The following is a 23,430-nucleotide window of genomic DNA, read 5'->3' as shown; positions in this document are numbered from 1 at the left end:
TGAGGATGATGACAAAAGAAAATGTTGGATTAGAGGAGTTTTAATACTATTTTTTGCCCCCTCTTGTGGCGGCTCGACGACACAACAACTTGTCCGAAAAGACAAGTTGTCTTTTTATCAAGAGCTCTCCTTTTCATAATCAAAAATGTGAGCAAAAATGCATTTTTTATTTCAGAAGATGAAGAAAAGTTATGGAATTGTTAGAATATTTGCCATGTCGCAAGATTTTAAACAAATAATGATAGGCTATTATTGTTTTTTGCTTCTTCATTTTACAAACTGCTGTTGCTGATTATGGTGCTTTTATTTTAATGGGATGCTGTCATTTTTCAGCTTAATCATTTTGTGTCACTGTCGATTTGTTAATTTTGTACCAAAAACAGTCAATTAACAAACAACCAAAGCAATTTATTTTTTATAGTTTTTTCCATGTATAGCAAAGTCCAGTGAGGAACTGTAACAGCATATAATATTTACTGGCAAATAGTTGCTTTAAGTTATTTCAGTGTTAACAGAGGCCTGACTTTATTAAGCCGGAACGGGATTTAGAGCTACTTTTTTTTTACAGTGATGGAAGTTTGTATATGATGGCGACTCATGACTTACAAGTTGTAAGTAAAGATCATGAAAATAATGTGAGAGAATATATGTCCTTATTTTAGTTAATATTTGTGGTGCTTATGTAACTAAATAAATAAATAAAAAATAGGTTATTGTTTCTTCCTGTAAAAACTATCAACTCTAAGCATGTATCAAAATTTTGAGATTCAAACGTTGAATCTGCTACGGTTCAATTGCAATGCCATAAGACTGAAAGGAGCTCTAAAGAGCACAAATGTCAATGTTTTTATTGATTCTGAATTTGACGTGATCTCTACCTGCGTTCTCTATTTAAAAAGACAAACGGACAAGGCAGGTCATCCTTTACTGCAGTAAACCCGTCAGTAAGGGATGTGTTATGTAAAAAATACGATGCCTTTTTATACAATAAAGATAAGGAGAAGGTGGAGGCCAAAGAAGCAGCCAGAAAATTTAGATCAAGATCTATGGAATAGCATGAAAGCCATGACCAGACAAAACAATGAAAGAAGTAAATGACTAGAGGGGATTTTAAGGATCAGTAGAGGCTTATGTTTTTTTTTTGTTTTTTTTTTTTCAAAAAAAGAATTATAATGAACAAACTTTTGTAAAAAGACAAAGGAAACTTTTTATATTGTCTTATCTTCTGTCAGTCTAATCAATGTTCAGTTCTTTTTTCCACAGCTGTAAAATCAAGAAAAATTCTGGATCTGACAGGATAACAGTCAGACTCCTTAAAGTTGGTGCAGACACCGTTTAACCTGTCTCCCATTAAGCAAAAATATGTCTATAGTAAATTAGAATATCACAAAAAATGTTTTTGTTGGGGGTTTTTTCAGTGAATGATTCAGGAAGTTATATCCTGCCATATAACTTGTGACTGTATGGACTGTGCTCTGCTGGATATTAAATCAGCATCTCCCAAGCTTTATTTGGATTGGCTGGACTGTATTAAACTGAGCAGATTAGTATCAAGCCAACCAATATTTCTTATCATATGCATGGTCTGTTTTGTAACCTTTGAATCAAATTTCCTCATTTTTATAGCATTAGGAAACTGTGCTTCCAAATGCCTCTTTTTTCTTTATTCTAAAATGCAATTTTATTAGTGACGTGAATTGTTGCATTTTAAGAACTGGATTAGCCGTGTTCTTGATATAATTTTGAACAAACTCAAATATAATGCTTTTCAAATATAAAAAAAAACACTTCTGCCCAACTCTATGAATATGACAGCCAAATAATTTGAGATTATTTTGTTTTTTAAGCCTGATTTACTCGCGTAAACCTGTTAATTTTAATTGCAAGGCAGATTATCTTGCGAATGTCTTTCCTCAAGGTTCACCCGTGAAACGAGCCTGGAACTTTCAAATCAGCTACCGAGGCGCTTTTCTGTCCATTACGGTAAAAATGGCCGCTCGCCGTGCGCTCCCTGCCCTTGCAATACGCCGAAATGGGGGTGTAACTGACAACTGCAGAAAACCCAAAACATCCGCAGGGCTGATTTAGCGCTGCCTAACCAAAAAATATGTGGCTTTTACGGGTATAGTCTTGGACGTTGGGAAGCCATAAGACGGCGCAATCCACTCTCAGCATGTGCTGAGGACGCGGGGCGCTCGTTATTAGGACCTTTTTTCCCCAGCAGTGGTGAAATCCACGGAATGTTCCACACGGTAACAGCTCGACCAGAGGATGCCGCACTCAGCCTAACGAGATGAGAGCGTTATAAGGGGAGGGGGTGGGGGGAAATATCACAGATCAGATGGTCTCACATTAACAATCAGGTAAATGCTCTCTTCCCTCTTGCTGCTGCTTCGGCTCGGCGAAATTTCGCAAAGTTGCGAGACATTTCGTTGCGGGGAGGCGGTTTTGACTGCTAGCTGTCATCCTCTCCTTGTTTTGCTGCTACCGAGAGCGATGTTGTAATGTTTACATTCGGTGCATGCACGGCGGCTCCTCTCCTCTCCTATTTTATTTATTTTTTTCAAACAGGCGCAGAAAGTTGGAGGCGCTCGGAGCGTTGACGCAGTCGCTCCCGCGCGTTGGAGTTTAGGTGAAATTGCACGACGTAATTTCACAAGTCTCTTTAGACAAAACGGGCCTCCCACATGACACCGAATTCACTTCGATGATCATCAAGTGCAACGTTAGATTTTTTTTGCGGCTGCGGCCGACGTCGGCCTGCAAAAAAAAGGCATAGATGCAAGTTTTCTCCTGACACGAAGAGGAGCTGACCGGATCAGGAAAGTGCAACATTACATAACCAGGACGCTACTGGCCTCCAGTGAGAGTCAGCACAGAGCTCGGTGAAAGTTTTGGCCAGAATAAAAATTAAAAATTAAAATTAAAATTAAAAAAAAACATTACGTTGTCTGAGAGCTTGCTGTGACTTGCATAAGTAAGTTTTGAAACGCGAAGTTAGTAGTTAACGCGGTTTGATTAGTAAAGTAACTTCTCTTAAAGGGAAAGACGCGCACAGTCTTTGTAGGTTCAATCGGTCTGTTTGTGTTATGACTGTTATATTCGCTAAATTATAACACCGTCATCGCAAACCTGTCCCAGAGTCGCTGTTAACCTGTACAACTCTGCTCCGGACAAACTAAATAGCTGTTTTTTTTGTTGTTCCTTGCATAGATTCCTGATTTATTAATTTTTTATTTTTTTTTTGCACGAATAGTTTTGCAGAAATACACAAAGCACAAATTGAACTGATGTTCAATTATTTAAGGTTATATCTACTTTTAATCCATAATTAATTCGAAACCTGAATTTTTACACCTATTAATAATAGAATTGTCTTGATTGTGAGCTAATATCACTTTATTTGCTGCTGGATTTTTCTTTCTGTAAGGAATAAGCATATATATATATATATATATATATATATATATATATATATATATATATATCCCATTTTATTCTATTCTAAAAGAAAATAAAAGAGCAAACAAATATAGCCTAAAGTTATTTAGTGTAATTCTATTTACTTTTTGGTTTCCTTGCCACGTATGAGGGAGCTTTTTATTTAGAAGCCAGTAACAACAGGCGCCGCTTGTTTTGATACATTGTAGCTAAGACTCTGTCTGGGATGTCTGCTGTCTGCGATTTCTGCGCTCTCATTGGTCGCTGACATGAGGGGGGCGGGGTTTTATCATAACAATGCACTTCAAGAATCACACACGCGCCAACGGGATGTTTCCTGTCGTTGGGGAAATAACCTTCGCGTAGAACGACAGTTAACGGCGTTTCCCCTCTCAGGTAGACGGTGTCGGTAACGGTCAGCGTTTCCATGGTTTCCGGGGAGCACGGCTCTCCTATGCAGCGACCGAGAGCGCGTGTAAGGTGGCTAACGTTAGCAAGCTAGTACCCGCTCAGTCGGGGGTGGGGGACGTTTATTGTCAGATATCTGACGGAAGAAACGGCGGTCTGTTGATGGCCTGTTACCATTCTATGTTGGACAAGGAAATTCGCTTAGACGAAATCCTTTGAAAATAAACAACTCGAATGGGATACGAGATTTCGGAAGCTGAAACACCTGCAGCTCTCTCCAATCACCAAGGAAGCAAACTAGCTAAGAAAGTAAGCTGTTGTCTGTGTTTTGCTTAAGCTTATAGTAGCATGATGATATGGACGTGCTCTTTCCTTGGGGTAATCTGTAACTGTGCTGTAAACACTCTAAAAATGCGCGTGTGACTTAGCTATGATTAGCTTGCTGGTCACCTGAAGCAGGGGAGTGTTGGACAAAGCATTAGCATAGCTTCGCTAAAAGGACACATTAGGTTTTTTCGCAAAATGTAAGACTTAAAGCTGGCGAAAGCGTAGTGCAGGTATCTACTTCGACAGTCTCCACAGTGCTTTGCCGTGGTCTTGAAAGAAAACTCTTGCAACGTAGCAGTGGTCTCAGAAAGTATGCACAAGCGAGCAGTGCTTCATGCCCATCACATCTTTTGTTGTTGCTTTGTCCTATGAGCACATGGCATCCCATGTTTTTGGTGAGGCAAACCACAGCGACCCCTGTTTATTCCATTGCGTTCATTTAGAAACATATATAGAAACAAATAAATATCATACAATATACAAATTAGTTCTATATGAAGTGGAGATATGTTGGCTTCCTTTTTTTTTTTGCACTTCTGTATATGCAAACTATTTGGGCTTCATGCATTACTGCAATTAATACCATGGTGCCTGAATGTGCTTGAAATCTTTTTTTATAAAAATCTTCCTTTTGAAACGTGTCTGAAATGTATGTTTGCTTTAGTTGAACGGATTTTTTTATAAATAGCTGAAGTCATACACGTTATATTTAGTTGTTTAAATGATTTTAAGCAACTAAATATAAACCTAATAATAATTTTAAGCTTCTAATTGGATTAAATTGAATACATTTAATGTTTTGGACTTTATTTAGGCTTCACTTTCCCTTTATACTTATTTGGTGCCATATAAGTATGGCACTGTGTGGCATCACACTGCTACCCTATGTGTGGCAGAACACAATGCAACTTAATCTTTTGAAAGACTGTGAAAAGAGAGGCTTTATTTTGGGTACATTAACAAATATCATCACCTGGTAATGAAAACAATATGTATTTTGGACAGGCAAAAGACTTAAACCAAGAGGAAAACAAATCTTCTATATAATATTTTTACGCAACAATTGTTCACTGCCGATCTGCACTAAATCTAACATATAATACTCTTCGTCTACAGTTAGCTATAGGACAGAATTACTCTCAAAGTATGGCCCCTGCTATGTTCAAAAAGTGCCTGTTTTACTATAAATTGTGACTAAATGCAATAGTCACAATTGGTTTGCTATTGGTTTGTTTTTTTTTAAAGAAAAAAACTTTCTTTCAGCTCATAATTTTCTGTGGATGCTTAAAGATCACATGCATAGAGCATGGTTGTTGATTTGATGTTGATTTTTTTTTTCTCTCCCACAGGGTTAAGACAATCAGAGGCCACATACAAGTGCCTCCACTATACGCTTTCTTTCCCCAGAGTGTGACTCGTCTGCACGACGTCACCAATGCGACCATGGGAATTAGCAGTAAATAGGCTGCCACCAACAGCCCCCTTAAACCCCAGGAGGTTCCTCGGAGAGCCCTGCAACGCCCCAGTGCATCTCAGGAGAAGGTGACGTTTCTTCTTGTCTTTTCATTTTATTTATTTCAAATGATCTTCGTTGAGAATGTTTTGCATTAAAAATAAGTCAAAACCTGAAAATATATGCGCTGTTCATTCACACATGGATTTTATGTGTGCAGTCATGGTTTATTTATAATGTGTGCGGTCTGGTCGGAACGTGATGATTTTTGGTGTATTATCACATTTTTTCCTGTTGAATTTGGTTGAGTTAGTGTGGCCACATGATCTGTAAATATGGCTGCTTGTAAACAAGCAAAGCATAGTAGTCAATGAATTTATGAGAAAATGAGAGAGCAAAGTAGAAAAGGCGCTCCATTAAATTTAGTGAACAAGACAAGACACAACACTTCTTTTTTCATCCATGTTGATGTATTTGTGACTAAACCAGTGTGTGAACAGGGCAAAATGTTTGCATGTTGCAAACAAATTTGGATAGCATTATTTGTGTTGGAACTTCTTTTTTTTTTTTGCAGCCAGCAGCAGGGAATAAATATGTTTTTCTTCTTTTTCTTTAAAGCCCACCAGTGAGACGGCAGTGGGGGAGACGAGACAGACCTGTTCTGCACACTTCCCAGGTCCAGGATGAGAACTTCCACCACCTGTTTTTCTCCCAACACCCCCAACAGGTTCCTTTAGATGAGTCCAGACAGTACAGCCACACCAGCACAGCACCACGCATGCTTCACCCTGCGACCCACCTGCCCCAGCAGAGCCCCATCATGGTGGATCTACATGACCAGGTAACGCAGCGCCAGGGAAAGACAGAATTTTTATCCACTTTGTGAAACCCTCTCGCTGACCGCCTTCGTTGTGTCTCATTTTAAAAGATGCACCAGGGATCCGTTCCAATATCTTACACTGTTACGACGGTGACGACCCATGGATTTCCCATTCACACTGGGCAGCCCCTTCCAGGGTGCAACACTCAGCAGCTCCCAGCATGCTCGGTAATGTTCAGCGGACAGCTCTCTCTGCTCTGCTGCCTTCCTCCTCCTGTGAGTTTGAAAAGGAAGAGCTTAAATGTCAGTGGCATCCATGTAGCACACCATACCAGCCATGCAATCTGTCACTGTTCACAGCAAAATAAGACAAAAAAAAAAAGCTATTTGCTTGGGTTAAAAATGTCTGTCTCCACATTTGGACAGTAATTGGCAGCAGCTCAGTAAAATATAGGGTATTTTTTTCTGTGGGGAAGTTTAATGCATTGCCTTGCAAAAGAATCAATAACACTTGAACTTTTTTGCACTTTGACACACTACATTCAGAAATTTGAGTGTTTTATTGAGATTTTATATTATGGTTTAATCAAAAATGTCCTATAATAGTGACGTGTAAGCAAAACTATGCCAATTTTTATTTACTCTTGACTTTTATAAGCAAAATTTATTTTAGAAGTCCATTAAATAAAGTCCACTTAAACATGTAATTACAGAATAGCTGTAAACGTATCAAGACTTTTCCATCCACCTAAACTGACAAGCTGGAATTTAATTTGAGAAAGGTGTTTCTGCAAAATATTAATCTGGCTCAGCAAAATAAAAATCACATGACATTGTTTAGATTTCGAGTTGTAAGAGAATTTGAAAACAGTGTGTCTTTTCTTCCACTTCACGTTTATGCGCTACACATTTATAAACTACAGGGTTTTGGTTGTAGTGTGACAAAATGTTAAAAGCTCTAAGTCCTTTTGCCAGACACTGTATGTGCTGCTGTAGAAATAGTCATTTTGTTAGCCTGTTGTTGTGGTTGTACTGTCAGTGGTGTGGTTTTTATGCACTGTTTTGCCTCTGTTCACTACATGCTTACAACATGCTGTCATTCAAGCTAGCTTGTTGTCAATATCAGGACAAAACTAGCTTTACTTTTATGGAGGATTCTTCAGCTGTGGGTCTGATTCTCTGAAAGTCACGTTTGGTACTTTTCCTCTGCTGTCTTTTCTCCCCAGCTCATACAGGCATGTACCATGCAGCATATACCTGTGTCTTATCAAGCTTTTCCACCGCTGATGTCCAGCGAACATTTTGTATTGCACCCGAGCCCATCTGTACCCCCCCACCAGCCGCCGCACCTTACTCCTTTGAGCCAGTTTGTCCCTTTACAGCCTCAGCACCCACGCATGGTAAGTCTTATAAACACTTATTAATATTAACACGACAAACAATAAGCCTTGGCGTGTATGAACATCTTATGAGCCTGTGAGTCTGACAATAAGGCTTTCTGTCCTTCTAGCCTCTACAGAGGGTAGACAATGAAGTTGACCTAAGAGGGGACCAGCACCCATTAGGCACCTTCTCTTACCCTCCCTCTCATCATCCACCAGCGCTGCCTCCTTCACTGCCCCTACAGTATCTTCCTCAAGAGCCTCTGCATCAGGAGCTTCCCTTCGGAGTGGTAAGATGGCTTGCCAGTCTTTTTTTTCTTTTTTTTTTCTGAAGGGGAATTGACGGTGCCCTCGTCACTTTTTTTTAGCCTGACCTATTTAACACTTGCTCAGAAACCCACATTCACAGCTGGAAAATATTCATTACATCCACGGTCTCATAAAGGGGCCCTCTGAGCAGCTGAACTGGTGCAATGTTGGCAGAAGCAAGTTGCTTAAATGCATCTTGGTAGTTTTTCATACCCATAACGCAGCTTGCAATAAGCAAGTGATGTGTTTAGTATGGTTAACAGGTAATCATGGCTCTAACTAATTATAGTGCTCAGCTTTTTGAAGTAGTTTGCTTAAATGGTTCAGAAACAAGAGCCTTATTTCTTATTGCTTTTATTTATAGTAATTATCGAATGAGATTAAAAAGATTTGTAACTTATTCATGGCATCTGATGGTTTTAAGTTTGATGTTGAGACGAAAAAGTCAGAGCTATTGATGCTCTCAAGCTTAACACCTATGATATAAGAAGAGTGAGCAGCAGTGGACATATTAGCCTGGCCTAGTTGTGCTCATGCTTGGTATTTCCATTTGCTGCTGGGGGGACAGATTGTATTTCTGAGATTCTGATGGGTGGGTCATCGGTCAGGGCTGATGGAGTTGTAAATTAGCCAGTTCTGGGCATCAGCCGGTTTCTCAGATGTAATAGTCCTCTTCTTCTAGGTTCACCAACACCATCTGGATGATGTTTAAGATTCTAGTTTCTCTGCTTTTATAGTCTTTTTTTTTGTGTTTTCTTATAAAAATCTTGTAACAGATTGGAAGGTATTTTTGCAGAACTGCAAATTATTCTTATTTAAAGCATAAATCTGAGCTACACTAGGCTACTGTTTTTGCATTAGTTTTTCCAGATTACTGTAAAAATGATGCCAGGTTGTTTTTGTACTAACAAGATATTTTGTTAGTTTCTTATGTTGGCTTGTTTTAGTTTGATCGAAAAAGCACAATAAATGGTCCAGTGACAGGGTTAGGTTTTACCTGAGCTAAATGATCTAAATGTTCTGGGTTTTTTCATCCATTTTGCAGCCATATCCCCACATGCTGCCACGGCGAGTGAACGGACAAAGATTTCGGTTGCAGCAGCCTCTCCCTCCCCCTCCTCCACCTCCGTCTTACTACCCTGGCTTCCTCCCTTACTTCCTGTAAGTACCTGCAGTAAAAGCACTCTGTTAATGAAATTTAGAGAAATGCTGTTTACATTTAGGACCCAATCAGTGCTCGCATATCTCACATGTACAAGAGCACAAATACGCTTTTCTTCTAGAACAAAAGAAGTGAAAGGCTGATAGTTTTGCTTACATTTATCACATGGGTAAATGTTCTTCACCTGGTTTGAATTTGCAGAGCGTGTAGTGGTACATTGAGGCTGATATGGCTGGTTCAGTGTGTGCACATTGGTTAATACCTCTCTTTCTGTTCAGGTCAATGCTTCCTGTGCCTCCAACAGCAGTGGGCCCAGCCATCAGCTTAGACCTGGATGTGGATGATGTGGAAATGGAGAACTATGAAGTTAGTGTTTTTTGTTTAATGTTTCTCATTCAAAATTTATGAAGGAAATTTTGATTCGTGTGTATTTTGGGTAGTTCAAGTAAAATAATACAAAAAGAAAAATCAAATTAATCAGAGGCAATGCATTGGCTCTTCACTAATCTTCCATGTTAAGTTCTTCTTGATGTAGACTGCATTTTCTATATAAATTGATTGGGTTTACACCACAAGTTACATTTATACATTTTGAGAGATTTTTTTTATCTAGAAGATGTCAAAGCATGTGGATAAAGTCATCTGTTTATTAGGAGCACCAGCAACACCGGGACTGGCTGATTATGTCAGCTAAGGCAGTAAATCAATAACTTCTCACTGCTGAGTCATTTACTTTGTTGTCAGAAATGTAGTAATGACATTTTCTCTGAATGATACAGCAGCGCCTCACAGAATTCTTAACGGCACCTTTTCCTCTTTTGTCTTTTAAGGCACTACTAAATTTGGCAGAGAGGTTGGGTGAAGCAAAACCACGTGGACTCACAAAAGCAGATATTGAGCAACTTCCGTCCTACAGATTCAACTCAGAGAATCATCTATCTGAACAAACGCTGTAAGCCTCTCCTCAAGCTGTTTGCAGCACCACAAGCAGGTTTGTCCTTTAGCAATCCCTCACCTGTCTGATTTTCTCCCCACAGGTGTGTTGTGTGCTTTAGTGACTTTGAGTGTAGGCAGCTACTTCGAGTGTTACCTTGTAACCACGAGTTCCATGCTAAATGTGTGGACAAATGGTTAAAGGTAAGTTGGGATTTTTCAGTAAAGCTTAGTTTCTAGCACAAATTTTTTTCTGGATGCTAAAGCGTTTCTACCGTTTCTCCCCCAGACCAATCGCACTTGCCCAATCTGTCGAGCGGATGCCTCAGACGTCCACCGGGAGGCGGAGTGAGGCAGGTCTCTGAGTGTTGAACTGGAATGCTGCACCCACCAGAGTCTGTCTCAAAGCTGGGGACACCTGCCACATAACCTGCGTCCTCCAGTAAATATAGCTTAACAAACCCTCTACTCCTGCCCCTCAGTTGACGATAAAGAAACCCAGGATTGTTTCTGGAGCGCGTTGTTCCTCCGCTGTGCTTCGTTGTGCGAGTGTCACGAAACCCACTGCCTACAGCCAGAGTTCTGGGATTGCCAGCCACTTCTGTCTCTGCCTCCCACGATGCAGATTCCAAAGATTTTCCCCTACAATGCATTATTTGCTGCTTTTGTTTACAGGGTTTCCTCTTTTTATTTGTGGATTTTTGGTAGTGTTCACAAAAAAAGTAGGAGTCCTGCATTGGAGGAGAGGAGTCGGGAAGCCTGGAGGATGGCAGGCTTGGACGCCTTGTGCAACTAGCAGAAAAAAAAAAAATATTAGGAGTACTTCAACGTGGGTTTCTGTGTTCAGATGCGACGCTTAACCATTGGAGATGCATGTTTGTGTTGGTGTATGGCAAAGTGACTTGTTAATAATGTATGTTCTGCAATAACGTATCGATTGTTTTTAATAGATTTCCTCCTGAATTGTTTTAAACTTTGCCAATGCTGTTGTGAAAGTGTGATTTGCTGCGGTGGCATACAGATTCTGCTAAGCCCGAGGTCGTGGACTGCAAGCGGATGGGACGTGCGGCTTATAGGGGTGTCTCCGAGCCCTCATAATCTTCTCTGGAACAGGGATCTGTACAAAAGCAGTGATGGATTTTTTTTTTTTTGGGGGGTGGGGGGGGGGGGGGGGTGTCGTGGGGTCGTCCGCCGTTAACTGCACAAGTGCTACAATCCTTTCTTCACGTCAGCATTGTTTCTCTAGCAAGTGCGTGCGCGTGTGTGTGTGTGTGTGTGTGGATGTTTGTCCTGTTCACAGAGCCAATGCATTTTGTGTAACCACTGGATACAGGGCAGCATGCTAGGATTTGCATGAACTGTTGATTCAGACTAGCAATATTATCAAGTATTGCCACCAAAATGATTCACTTTTAAGAAAAGATGAGACGTAGAAGCATACTAAAAAGAACTGCTTGCTCACCCAAAAAAAAGCAAAAAAAAAAAAAAAAAACATAAAAAAGAGAAAAGAAAAGAAAAGCACCACTAGGGGGGGGGGGGGAATAGCATGTGGTTACACTCTGGTTGTTTTAAAAGAAAGGAAGAGCTCGTCTAAAGGCGCCGCCGATACCGACGAGTTCTGGAAGCCCGTGCAGGAAGCAATACGTGCTGTGAGCGGACATTTTCTTCCCCTTTTAGGAAGACTTTGGCTTTTTATTTCTTTCTTTGTGAGCCAAATCCAATATACGTATTTAGCCTACTGTTAAATATTTCAGATCTGCCTTTTTATGACGTTGACAAGCACAAACCTGTTATTAATCCTGAAAAGTACTTTGTCGTTTCCACTTCTTTGAATAGTTTTTAAAAGGAGAAGAAGAAGAAGAAGAAAAAAAAAAGGTGTTTTATTTATTGGTTTTATTATCCTCAAGAGAAAACTCCATTGAAGGAAACCGTTGAAGCACTAATGATGTTTGCATTAGGTGTCTGTTCTAATCCGGTAACTTGGTCAGGTCATTGTCTTAGGCTACGGTAAAAACGGTGTTGTAAAAGAGCAACTGTATGTACAGCCTCAGTGTGGATGCTTTTAGATAAATGTTTGAAGACAGACGAATGTTAGAAGTCTCTGGTGACGCTCCGTGTGTTAACACCAGCTGTCTTGTTTCCCACAGTCAGAAGATTCAGCTGGAGTGTTCAGTTGTGTAGAAACACTGTAAGACTTCTGGTCCTCTCCTCCCCTCCCCTCCGCTCGTGTTACGCGTAAAATACAGGACATATAATTGGGGTTAGGAAGGGAAAGAGCGACGAATGAACTTTTGCTTGGAATTCACTCTTGTCTCTTTAACTGCCCCAGTGAGCACTAACAGGCAGTCGTGACCTTTGCTTTGACGTGTAAAGGATTCTTGCCTTTTCTTTACTTTTGTTTAAGTGAATGTGAGTCTTTGACGTGTGCCACCTTCAAGAGAAAAAAAAGCCATTTAAATGAGTTAAACCCACAGCTTTGAGAATTAACCTATGTGTACATATCTATTTGCTGGCATATATTGTAAGTTTAAAAAAAAAAATCTCTCAGGGCCTCTCGGTATATATATATATAAAAAAAATACATAAAAATAAAGATGAACAGTCCATTTTTTTTTTTTAACCCCCAAATGGAACGGATGCCAAGAAAAGGGTATATCTGAATTCAGTTTGGTTGGTTTTCTTAGACCATAAATGATTTATTGTAACTGATTATACTATTGTTTTGTCTGAAATAGTAAATATTACACCACTTGAAGACAGGCATGCAAGAAAAAAATCAATACGTATGTTAACAATACTCACTGAGAAGAAGATAGCTCATTACAAGTGTATTATTCAAACCTGTTAGACTTCTGTTCTTGTACTCTGACCATATTTTCACACATAGCAGCTGTGATCCCATATTTAAATGTGCCACAGCGCACTCTATCCTACCTAAGTCACTCCTAAATCGACTTCAGATGTGTTTTTGCATGACTTTAAAAAGAGAAGAAAAAAAGGGGGGGGGGGGGGTAAAACAAATGTTACAGTGGAGGATGTCTTTAAAAAAAATAATAATAAAATCTGGTGGGGGACCTATTTAATGGTGCACAATATGCATGCTCGTCAACCAGATCCCAACTGATTTTTAGCTCTAGTTGGCTCGGGGTTCTGGAAGTTTGGATCTTAACGCTCAGCTGATAACTGCCATGCATTGTACTGCACACATTTGTAATAGAACTGAATGACTACAAGATTTTATTGCGCTAACTTCATTTTATATAGGGGGACATATTTAAAAATAAAAAAAGAAGGAAAAAAAAGAAGAGGTTAATTCTTACATACATTGTGTTACTGTTATTGCCCTAACGACTGAGAAATACATGCTCTGATACTACTGTAGTCTTATCAAAAAGCCATAGTAAAAAGGTGCTAGATGTTCTGCTTTTAGGTATGAAAACTCACACGCGTGAATGCAATAGTTTGTCATGGATCTCATGTATTCTTAAAGCATGTTATACCAATACCCCGAAACAATGTCAGTGAAAATCAATATAGTTTTAAGGGATTTAAGTAAAAAGCAAAAAAAAAAAAAGAATGAATAAAAGTGTTGTCATACTTATTTCAGTGTAGTACTGTATCTGCCTATCAGGCTCTTGCTCTCAGTGTATGAATATCTTTAAAAATGTATTGTTCACTTATAGAAGATACCTTAATTCATGGTAATGTTAGCACTATTCCTTTATGGAGGAAAAGTATATTTAATTGACAGTATCCAGCAACTTTGTTAAAAAAAAAAGAACCTTCCATTTAAGGCCTAGTTAATGAGCTAATTTTAACGATAACTCAAAATAGAGTCTTGTAGTCTTTCTGTTAAGAGTGAATAATGAATAATCTCACAGCTTGTGTGGTGCAAAAAAAATTATATATATATATATATATATATATAAATAAATAACTAAAAAATTAAAGGAATAAAAAAGATTCTCCAATAAGCAGCTAAAGTTTATTTAGGAATTGTGATTGATTGCTCCGTAGATACCATTTATTGTTTACCAATGATATTTTTGCTGTGGTGGGATCGTGGTTTACTGTTATTACTCTCCTCGGCCTCCAGGGGTCCTTGCCTGAACATCAGATTTAACCCACCCACCCACAGAGCCAGGGGGCATGTGTTCTGTGTTTAGGCAGATATACTTTTTTTTTTTTTTTTTTGCTTTGGTACTTGCACATTTACAGTTACCTCATTTGTTTTCCATGTTTGTATTTGTGAGGGTGGGCGGGAGAAAACGACTAATATATATTATATATAGGAAATGGTTCTTATTAATGATATAATTTTTTTTCCATTCCATTGGAATCATATTGTTTGTAGCATTTAACATAACTAGTTAGTGTATTATATATACATCTGTATACTGTTTGAAATTTTTAAGATTTGTACTTTTTTTAAATGAAAGTTGCTAGTTATGCTTTACCAAGTAGTGCAATCATTTTTTTTAATTGTTGTGGCTGATTTGAGAGGGTTGTTCACTAATAAATGTATGATGTATACCAACGTGGCATTCGCCTCACCTGACTTCAAAGCAAACAGTTTGACGTTACCGACAGCGACTAAGTGCAGAAGAAGCCTGGAAAAAGATGAAATTATGATTTCCAGACAGCTAGAAAGAATATTTTGTCAATCCATGATTATAATTATGCATATAGGCACAAGTCCAGACACCCACTTCTATTTAATTGTTACTTAGCAGCTTGTACCTCAGTCACACACTTGCACAAGCTCCTGGTTGGGATCGATGATTACATTTCTTCATCAAGTTTATAAGTTAGTTGACGTTCAGGAAAAATGTCAGCCTGGAGTTCTGGCAAGGATTTCAAAAGGCTTGACGTTAGACTTCTTCAATTTCAAAACCAGCTTTCGCCTGACTTTGTGACTATCATGTCTTGTTAAAACATCCGATTGTCCAATCTGACCTTAACAGCACACAGTCACACCTTTCATTAGTTACATAAAACATGTAACACATTTTTTAAAAAGTACGTTCAGGGAAATCGAAGCTTAAAATTCCAGCCGCCTGACGTGGTTGTGGCAGCATCAGGCTGTGGGGCCGTTTAGCTGCAACACAGTAACAGTTAAACAAGGAAGGAGGTGGAGTGCTCTGAAATAATTTTGTTTTTTTCCCCACAACAGTTACATTGTTGAAACCTGGGGACAGCTGAGTGTTTAAACAAGAGAACGACCCCAAGCAGTTTTAGTAAGCTTTTAAAATGGTCCCAGTCCCATTACAAATGGCTGGATTATGTCTAAAATCTGGCCCTGTGTCAGGAAAGAAACGAAATCACATCAATGACGCCATTCAAGTTAAAAACTTAATCATTCAGTTCATTTATGACAGAAAAATCCCAACTTTTTAAAAAAATTTTATCTTGAATGTTGATGTAGAGGTGCAACTTTCCAAAGGATGTTCAAGTGAATATAAGGTAGGGCTGTATGAATGTAATTAAAACTTTATGTATAATTATGACTATGGATAAAAGATTGAGAACAATTACAAATTTGCAAATCAAGTTCCTCTGAAAGAAAAAGGACGTTAAAAATCTTTTACTATGGAAAGAGAACTGCTGAAATAAACATTCTGACTTGAATGTCTGGAAACAGAAGCAGAGAAGTAGAGGATGGAAAATCCCCCAGTCACGCCGTCTACACACATAAACTGAATCACGCATCTGTTTGGGGCTGTTTTTAAATCTGATCCCAGTAGAAAATCCTAGCTCTTTTGTCCCAGCAGTTTTGCATTTCTACTTGTAAAATATTTCCGAAACTAGAAATCTTGAGTCTGAAAAGATGTGGGAGTTATGACAGTGAAAAGTTCAACAACACGTGAATCATTACTAAAAACCCTCGCATTTTTGGAAAATTCTCTCAATCCTCCAGAATCAGTGAAATAAGACGCTTGCGCCACACAACGTTGCTGTACAATCTCAATAAACCCACATTTTCAAAAGGTTTTTAATTTATAGCTGGAAAATTACATCTTTTACATGAGCCCATTGTGGTGTTACAGGCAAAAAAAAAAGAAAAGGAAAAAAAAAAACAGGCATCTATGAGTAACCACAGGCACACTATGGGCAGACTTTTACTACACTAGTTACAGCCACATGTAAAAGCTGTGGCGTCTGTTAAATATTGTGTTTAAACTTCATACGATTGAGGCAGTCTGCTTTACATAGTAACAAACCTGCATTTGGTCGTTTAATGACAGACTGAAGTCAAAAAGCAAACAAAAGAAAAAAACAAAACAATAAGGTCAATTCGGGGGTTTTAAATATTGAACTTATGTACAGGTAATGGCTCGTTCAAAACCAGGGTTCCCACGGTCTTCCTACGCTAGCAATACGTCCGCCCCTCCACGGCAAACTCGTCTCGAATAAAATTAGTTGTGCTTGTCAACGAACGTGGAGAAACTGTACAAACGTTTGGCAAAATGGGTTTTTGAATTCAGACGAATGGAGCACAGAATATTAGGAGCAGTTAAAGCCAAGGCGTTCACACAGATACAGCATTCTTCTCCATGCTGTATCTGCTGTATATATTGAACAAAAAACAAGGAAAAAAGGTCAACCTCTTTGTCGCCCAAACGGATCATTCGAAGATATGAATGTGAACAGTTACGGTACTGCTTTTTTGTCAGCAGATATTAGTAAGCTACTCAGACAAATTATTGTTGAAGAGGGAGAATTGCTGACAGCGACGTAAAGGACAGAAGAAGAAGAAGAAGAAGAAGAAAAAAAAAAGTATTTTCAACATAAGATGAGTTCATGGAACAACTTGAAGAAATATTTATTTGATAAAATTCAAGACTTTCCAGGCTATTGGGAACCCTGTAAACAACTAAATGTGGACTGGATGCAGGATGGTTTAATCTTCCAGGAGAAAATTTTATGTCAATGATCCCTTACACATAATGGCCATTTAACAGAATATGAAAAAACAAACAAAAAAAAATAAAATAAAATAAATGTGGGTGGGTGTCAGACGAAATGCGTTTCCACGTGGAAGAGGTATGTCATTTATTAATCGTCCGTCAGGTCCTGAACAAAAAGGACCTCGGAGCGGCTGAGTCCCGCCTCTTTCAGGGTCGGTGGGTTGGACTGCTCCTCGGTCGGAAGGCAGGGCAAGACTCGGCGAGGGAAGTTTGTGACTATCTGGAACTTCTCCGGAGTTTCTTTCAAAGAGAAAAGGAAGTCGTGTATTACCTGTGAAAAGAGAACAGTTGAGTGGGTAACTCAGAGCAGCTGAATGCAGCGTGTGCCGCGCAGTTTATTTGCTAAAGTTTTGAGCATTTCCTGTTGGCGTCTGCAAGTGAAAGGTTTTTTGCTGGGCATGGAAACGGGAGTTACTCACCGTCAGAGACTGACCGAACAGGAATCGTCTCTCTACTCTCGTATCGTTCGGCAGCTTAAACACTATTTTGACACTTTCTGGATCGTCAGCCGGCGGCTCTGGAGGAAGACACTCCGACTTCCTCTCCTTCTCCTCTTCGAGTGTCTGGAGACAATGTGGGTTATAAATCGGGAGGGACTGTACGAGCGGTGAGCAGTTTTCAAAAACAGAAACCCAAACGACTCACTCTTCGTCTGATTTCCTCTGCAAGAGCACTTTGTCGGACCTTCTCCTCCTCTTGCTTCCGTTGCTCCATCTCCGCCCGTTTCTTTCGCTCCTTCTCCTGATCGGCACGCAGGGAGGCGAGATAGGCCTCGTCCTGCTGCTGCCTCAGGACTTGGGTCTGGTTCCTCTCTTCTCTGAAACAAAAATGTTTGAAGTTCAGTAAAAGGATGCTCTGGGAAGTCAAGGTTTCCTGACAAATGATGTTCGGACGTCTCTGCGCTGGGCCAGGCGGCTGGAAAATAAAATCTCAGGTTTTTCTCATTCCAGATCTGACTTGATTTTAATTTTAAAAAAAAATTCTCTCACTTGCTTTTGCAAAAAAGTATTGCAAATAACTGCTACAAGAATTTGTTTAATTACAAGAATGTAGTCTTAGTATTAGCAGAAGGAAGACTCAATTTTAGCAGGAAAAAAAAGCATCTTAAAATTATGAGAAAAAATTGTGTTTATATGAAAAACGATGTGTTAAAAGAGAAAGTATTTCTATGAAGTACTAAGTGTCATCTGTAAAACGTATACCAAAGTATAACTTCATAAAATGCTCAACAATTATTTTTGTTACATTGGAGAACTTTATTTTTACGTTGGAATTATCTGAATTACTTCATTCTACTAGTAATGGAACTTTATTTTGGTGACATTATGACTTTGTTCTCAGACTTAAAACAGGAAGAAGTTGTAAAACACGTTAATAAAAAACTTAAGTCTCCTAAAACAAAAAGTATGATGAGTTGATAAAACTGATGTACATCCAAATTGATACCCTGGGGACGAAACTGTGAACTTGCACTATGACAATAAATTAGGAAAAAGCATCCTGTTGTACCGTTCAAGGCGCTCCGACATCAGATATGTTTGGTTGGCATCCATGATGAAAGTTAGTTGATTGATAAGGTCCTCTGGCTGAATGACGCCCTCCAGCCGTCCCACCACAGTCATCTTGCGGTCCTTCAGCATGATCATGGCCAGGAACGGGTAGGTGTTCTCCCGCAACGCCTGGGACACTAAAACATGACGGAATACGTTGCATCGTCTCGATTAAACGCTTCAAACAGTTGCTACTGCAGTTATTTTAACTCTAAGGTAAATGTGTTTCAATTTTCAAAGATTTAAACCACGTGTTGTTAAAAGCAACAGGAGAAATAATAAGCATGTTTCTTAAAATTCTTGTTATAGAACTCTAAATTATATGTTTGTATTCACACAATCAACACTGCACTGAATTAAATATTACGTAGAACGCCAAGAGGTGAAATGTTGAACACAAATAGCCTCAAAGTGCTGACACCGATAAAGATTATAAGACTCAGAATATATTTATCATTCTGATTATTCAGAAACATCCAATCAGAGCTAAGAGGAGGGACTTAGTGCAGCCAATCATGTATGTGTATGTGCTGCTCATGCCTGCTAGTTAGAATGATGATGGCAGAGAAGCACCTGTAATTAAAAAAAAACATAAAACTTCTGATTGGTTGCTTCTAACTGGGAGTGCTGGAAGGAACACAGTAACATTTAAAGAAACTGACAGTTCTGTAAATAAATAATCAAACATGTATTAATCTTAGGAATAACAGTCCTTACCTCTGTAACCCTCTGGTTTGCTCGTTGAGCATGCCCAGAAGAGCATTCTTGTGTTGAGAAAGGTTATGACCTCTTCTGTACATAACGTGGAGCTACGAGACGGATAAATAAAACCTTCAAATGGATCGACTGTTTTGTAAGCTTATTTTAGTTTTACATTTCTGACATTTAGATAACTGATTGAAAAACAAATACTCTACCGGCAAAACTCGTCAGTGTCTTGATGATCATCCCCGTGCAGGTACACCAATAGGTAGCGGAGCTCCCGTTTGGCATCATTCAGTGCCTGCGTGAGTTACAGTAAACACTGTCAATGCATTAGATTTTCCACCAATCTTTTTTTTTTTTTTGGTTTTCATAGCTATGAACTCACCTGGCTGTACGTGCCCTGGTAAAACACGGGGTGTGACCGACCGTATTTTTCCTCGAAACTTTGAATGAAAGACACAACGTCTCCGACAGGGTCGGTCACGCGAGCCCGGGGATCTGGTCTGATGAATCGCAGGGCCAACCTTGGGGCAAAAGACAGCATGTCATCCAAAGTCCTCTTCCTGATTTGCGATAGCTTGTAATTAAATCCACTATGATTACCTGAATATATCCAGAAGTGTGTAATATGTAACTCTGAACGGTAGCATAATCAAATAGTAACCCCATCCTAGTAATCCCTGGGGGGAAATAAAAACAGCACTGATTAACTCTATTCCAACTGAAAACGTGCTTCTTACTGTTTATTTCTTAAATCAAACAGATGTACCCTCGGCTGAGGCCTTGAGACGATGTAACTATATACCCTATGGTCTGCTGTGTTGACCTGGAGAGGTCTGGATGGTGGAGGGTTGAACACACTGGGAACTCCTTCCTGCTCATTAAGTCTGTCCTGAACTGCAGCCTGCAACACACACATGCAAACCCATCAAAACGCAGTTTTACAGCATTAAGTGCAAAACGACTGACAACAACAAAGACAGAGCGACAATAAAATGCGACCGCTTTACCTCTATGTTCCAATTATGCTGCTCTAATGTTCGGCGGCATTGGTCCATTGATTCTAACCCAGTTAAGTCCTGTTGGACACAAAGCAGAAAGTCAGGAGGAAGTGAAAGTAGAAAAACTGTTTTTTCTACTTTTCTACTAATTGATTTCACCCCTCAGCCACAGCTTCGAGCTGCAGCTAACTGAGGATTGGAATAATGTTTGTTGTCTCCAATAAAATGAGTAGAAATGCTGCTGTGCATTATGTTCACATAACTTGGATTATACTAAACAGGCTACTATCAATGATTGCTGAAAGACAACTTAAAGGCCATTTCAGGCTGACATTTCAAATGACTGAGGGTTTGGCACATTTGAGCTCCGCGCATTTGCAGTTTTGAAGGGCCTGATCATCGTTTTTTAAACTTTACATTCGGTGAAGCACAATCATCTCTGGCACGAGATTAAAAGCTAAAAAGAGTCCAAAGACATTGAATGTCTCGCTTTTATTTTTGTAATTTCCTGTTTGGTTTTGTGATTTCCATGCTTCGCAGGACATCCTGCCTAGCTACAAAATGGTGGCCGAAAGCCTGTGGATTTGTTTTATCTTTTTAAAATGGATTTTATTGTCAACTCTGAATCAAAGTAAACACGAATCGTGATTCCTTTGTGAACCGACCTTTCATCTTTATTTAAGCTGCATTCAAAAACCTTTGATCAGTCAAAACTATTTGATTTGTCTGACGTTTTTCTCTTTCGTTAAATTAAAAAAAAGGTGATTTAATTTCCAAGTATACACCAAATATCAAATAAGGACCTGTAAAGTTCAGATCAAAGATGGGGAAATTATCAAATAGTAAATATTTGTTGGTTAATTTCTCGAATTTAAATATAATACTACAAATGTGCCAAATTGAAGGCCTCTTTGATCTAAGGAAAATTTTTCCTTTTACTGTTTTTAACACTGAAAACATTTCTCATACTAATAAAATTAAACTTTTTTTCACAGATGATCATATTATTTAGCATGACAAGCTTTTGGTTAGAATTGAGAAGATATAGAATAATGTGTGACAATAATAAAGCAATATTAACATCAATAGTAACTTAAGTTCTCTAGATGTGTAGATTATCCTGGTTTTACATTCAGATATGTAAAACCATTGACTTTGGTCCAGTTCAGCCCAACGAGTTGGGATCTGTTGTCAAATGGCGATATTAAAAAAAAAATTAATTGAGCTCAATGGAATATGTCAACACCTTCACTGAAAGCATAAGTTAAAATAATTGCAAAAATAACAAAAAAGAAATCCTGTCCAACCACCATAAGCTTTTAACTTAGCTCCAAATATGATTGGATCTGACAAAAACTAAAGTAAGCGTTTTGTAAACAGCTACCTAAAGATGATTAAACCAGTTGATCGCCTGCCATAACGAGATTATTTACCCAAATCGAAAGAGAAGAGAATATAAATTTGACTCGAGTATAACTGAGCTAAATATGACTTGATTAACACGACTAGCACACAGTCTCCTCAACACACATCAGACTAAATGGATAAAATTACATTGCCAGGTCTTGCTGTCACATCCTAACACGTTGAGTAAACGAATCTGAAACACTGAATCGTCATCAAACTTCAGTGTCAGTCTGAGAATGACAGCTGTGCTAATGTTGACTTAGCAAATGTTAAGTAGCCAACGATAAATGGAGACACAATCCAAGATTAATATTCCTAACAGTCGGAACACTGATGTTTCTGATTCACAGAGTTAGGCCGAGTCTGTGTCTATGAGAATTATATGACAAAATTGACGCCTTTTTAGCCCAGCCACGTCCCAGAAAGTCTGCTAACTTATTGGTTAGCTTAGCTCCTTTTTGGTAGCTCTGCTTCCAGTTGCCGTTGGGGGATCGTTATCGAAGTTAAGTGTACGAAAAAAGGCTTTCCACACAACCCTTCGACCTGCTCACAGCGACCAGCCGTGAGTGGAAACGTATCGACATTGGAGGTTTCAAATGGAAGGGTGTTAATGAGGATTTTTTGGCTGTCTACCTGAAATTGAAGGAGTTTTTCGGTCTGCGCCTGGGATAATTCTGGCTCCTCTGGCGCCGCCATCTTACCTCGCCAATCATCTAGCCAGGCGTAAGAACGTCAACCGTCTTTTCCTGCTGCTGGTTGCGTTACCGCACGCGCCGAGCGCTGCTGCCGCCTAGTGTTTTGGATATTGTATTACAATTGTTTTCTGGATATGATTTCCATGTACTTTACACTCTTAATAAATCACTAAACGCTTCACTAATTTTGTTTGTCTTTCTAAATTTCATGAAGTTAAAACTAAGTAATAGAATCATAATTTTAAATATATTGTGCATCTAATTCACACAGGCTCAAACCGACAGTTTCTCTAATAATTGCTGCTGGACTAAGTTTTTTACCCTTAGGAGTCAGATATTAAAGTGTCTATAAAAAATAATTGCAGATTAATAATTTTAAACTATGCAGAGGTTACGCACTGAAATCTAAACCATCAGCTTCAGTTTGATGCTTCTCTAGAGACCTTGAGTAATATCTTTCTCGTGATGTTGCTGATAAGACAACAGTTCTGGGTGAGGTCAGTCAGATTTTGTATTCACTTCTTAGTATTAATAATGGATACAAACAGGAAGTTTCTACAATCTTTGAACATAACTTGAGTAAAACTGTGATTTAATTTCTGCCCCCAGAAATGATGAAACATTTGGAAAAAAGCCGTTGAGGCAATATTATAGTCATGTTCATAACAAAGCTAAAAATAATAGAGTATTGGAACTAGATGTCTCCGATAGTTGACAGGTTTTATACCATACAGGGTTGTATTAACTTTTGTTTCAGCAGATCTATGGCCCCAGCTCAGTTTAAGACTGGCTGCATTACTAAACTGAAGAAACACATTTTTATGACTTTTGTTTTTATTGCTCCACCTGGCACTAGATGCAAACTTTTC

At 38.9% G+C, this 23,430-nt stretch overlaps 2 protein-coding genes across 5 annotated transcripts; one reads left to right on the top strand and one right to left on the bottom strand.

Annotated features, from left to right (window-relative positions):
- Positions 1-2,051: 2,051 nt before the first annotated feature.
- rnf44 (ring finger protein 44) lies at positions 2,052-11,079 on the top strand. Of its 3 annotated transcripts, none has more exons than XM_055034625.1 (11): positions 2,052-2,363; positions 5,526-5,718; positions 6,248-6,470; positions 6,558-6,725; positions 7,676-7,849; positions 7,960-8,121; positions 9,186-9,301; positions 9,581-9,668; positions 10,133-10,254; positions 10,340-10,439; positions 10,525-11,079. In XM_055034625.1, exons 2-11 carry the CDS (start codon positions 5,612-5,614, stop codon positions 10,585-10,587), a joined length of 1,323 nt encoding a protein of 440 aa, XP_054890600.1. In that variant the 5' UTR covers positions 2,052-2,363; positions 5,526-5,611; the 3' UTR covers positions 10,588-11,079. The 3 variants fall into 3 exon arrangements, with proteins under 3 accessions (XP_054890600.1, XP_054890599.1, XP_054890601.1); XM_055034624.1 differs by lacking the exon at positions 2,052-2,363 and adding an exon at positions 3,569-4,158; XM_055034626.1 differs by lacking the exon at positions 2,052-2,363 and adding an exon at positions 3,574-4,158 and having other exon boundaries at positions 6,558-6,677.
- A 5,102-nt stretch (positions 11,080-16,181) lies between these two features.
- faf2 (Fas associated factor family member 2) lies at positions 16,182-22,598 on the bottom strand. Of its 2 annotated transcripts, none has more exons than XM_055034622.1 (11): positions 22,500-22,598; positions 20,469-20,537; positions 20,228-20,362; positions 20,062-20,138; positions 19,844-19,982; positions 19,671-19,756; positions 19,471-19,562; positions 18,713-18,890; positions 17,849-18,020; positions 17,623-17,766; positions 16,182-17,474 (listed from the first exon to the last, which is right to left on the bottom strand). In XM_055034622.1, the coding sequence occupies exons 1-11, from the start codon at positions 22,560-22,562 to the stop codon at positions 17,292-17,294; spliced, it is 1,338 nt and encodes a 445-aa protein (XP_054890597.1). In that variant the 5' UTR covers positions 22,563-22,598; the 3' UTR covers positions 16,182-17,291. The 2 variants fall into 2 exon arrangements, with proteins under 2 accessions (XP_054890597.1, XP_054890598.1); XM_055034623.1 differs by having other exon boundaries at positions 20,264-20,362.
- Positions 22,599-23,430: the final 832 nt, after the last annotated feature.

This window comes from Poeciliopsis prolifica, unplaced genomic scaffold (assembly GCF_027474105.1).
Source record: "Poeciliopsis prolifica strain line A6 unplaced genomic scaffold, Auburn_PproV2 SCAFFOLD009, whole genome shotgun sequence".
Taxonomy (NCBI): Eukaryota; Metazoa; Chordata; class Actinopteri; order Cyprinodontiformes; family Poeciliidae; genus Poeciliopsis; species Poeciliopsis prolifica.
Note: the sequence above shows the minus strand (reverse complement) of the source record. Positions and strands in the feature narration are given on the sequence as shown.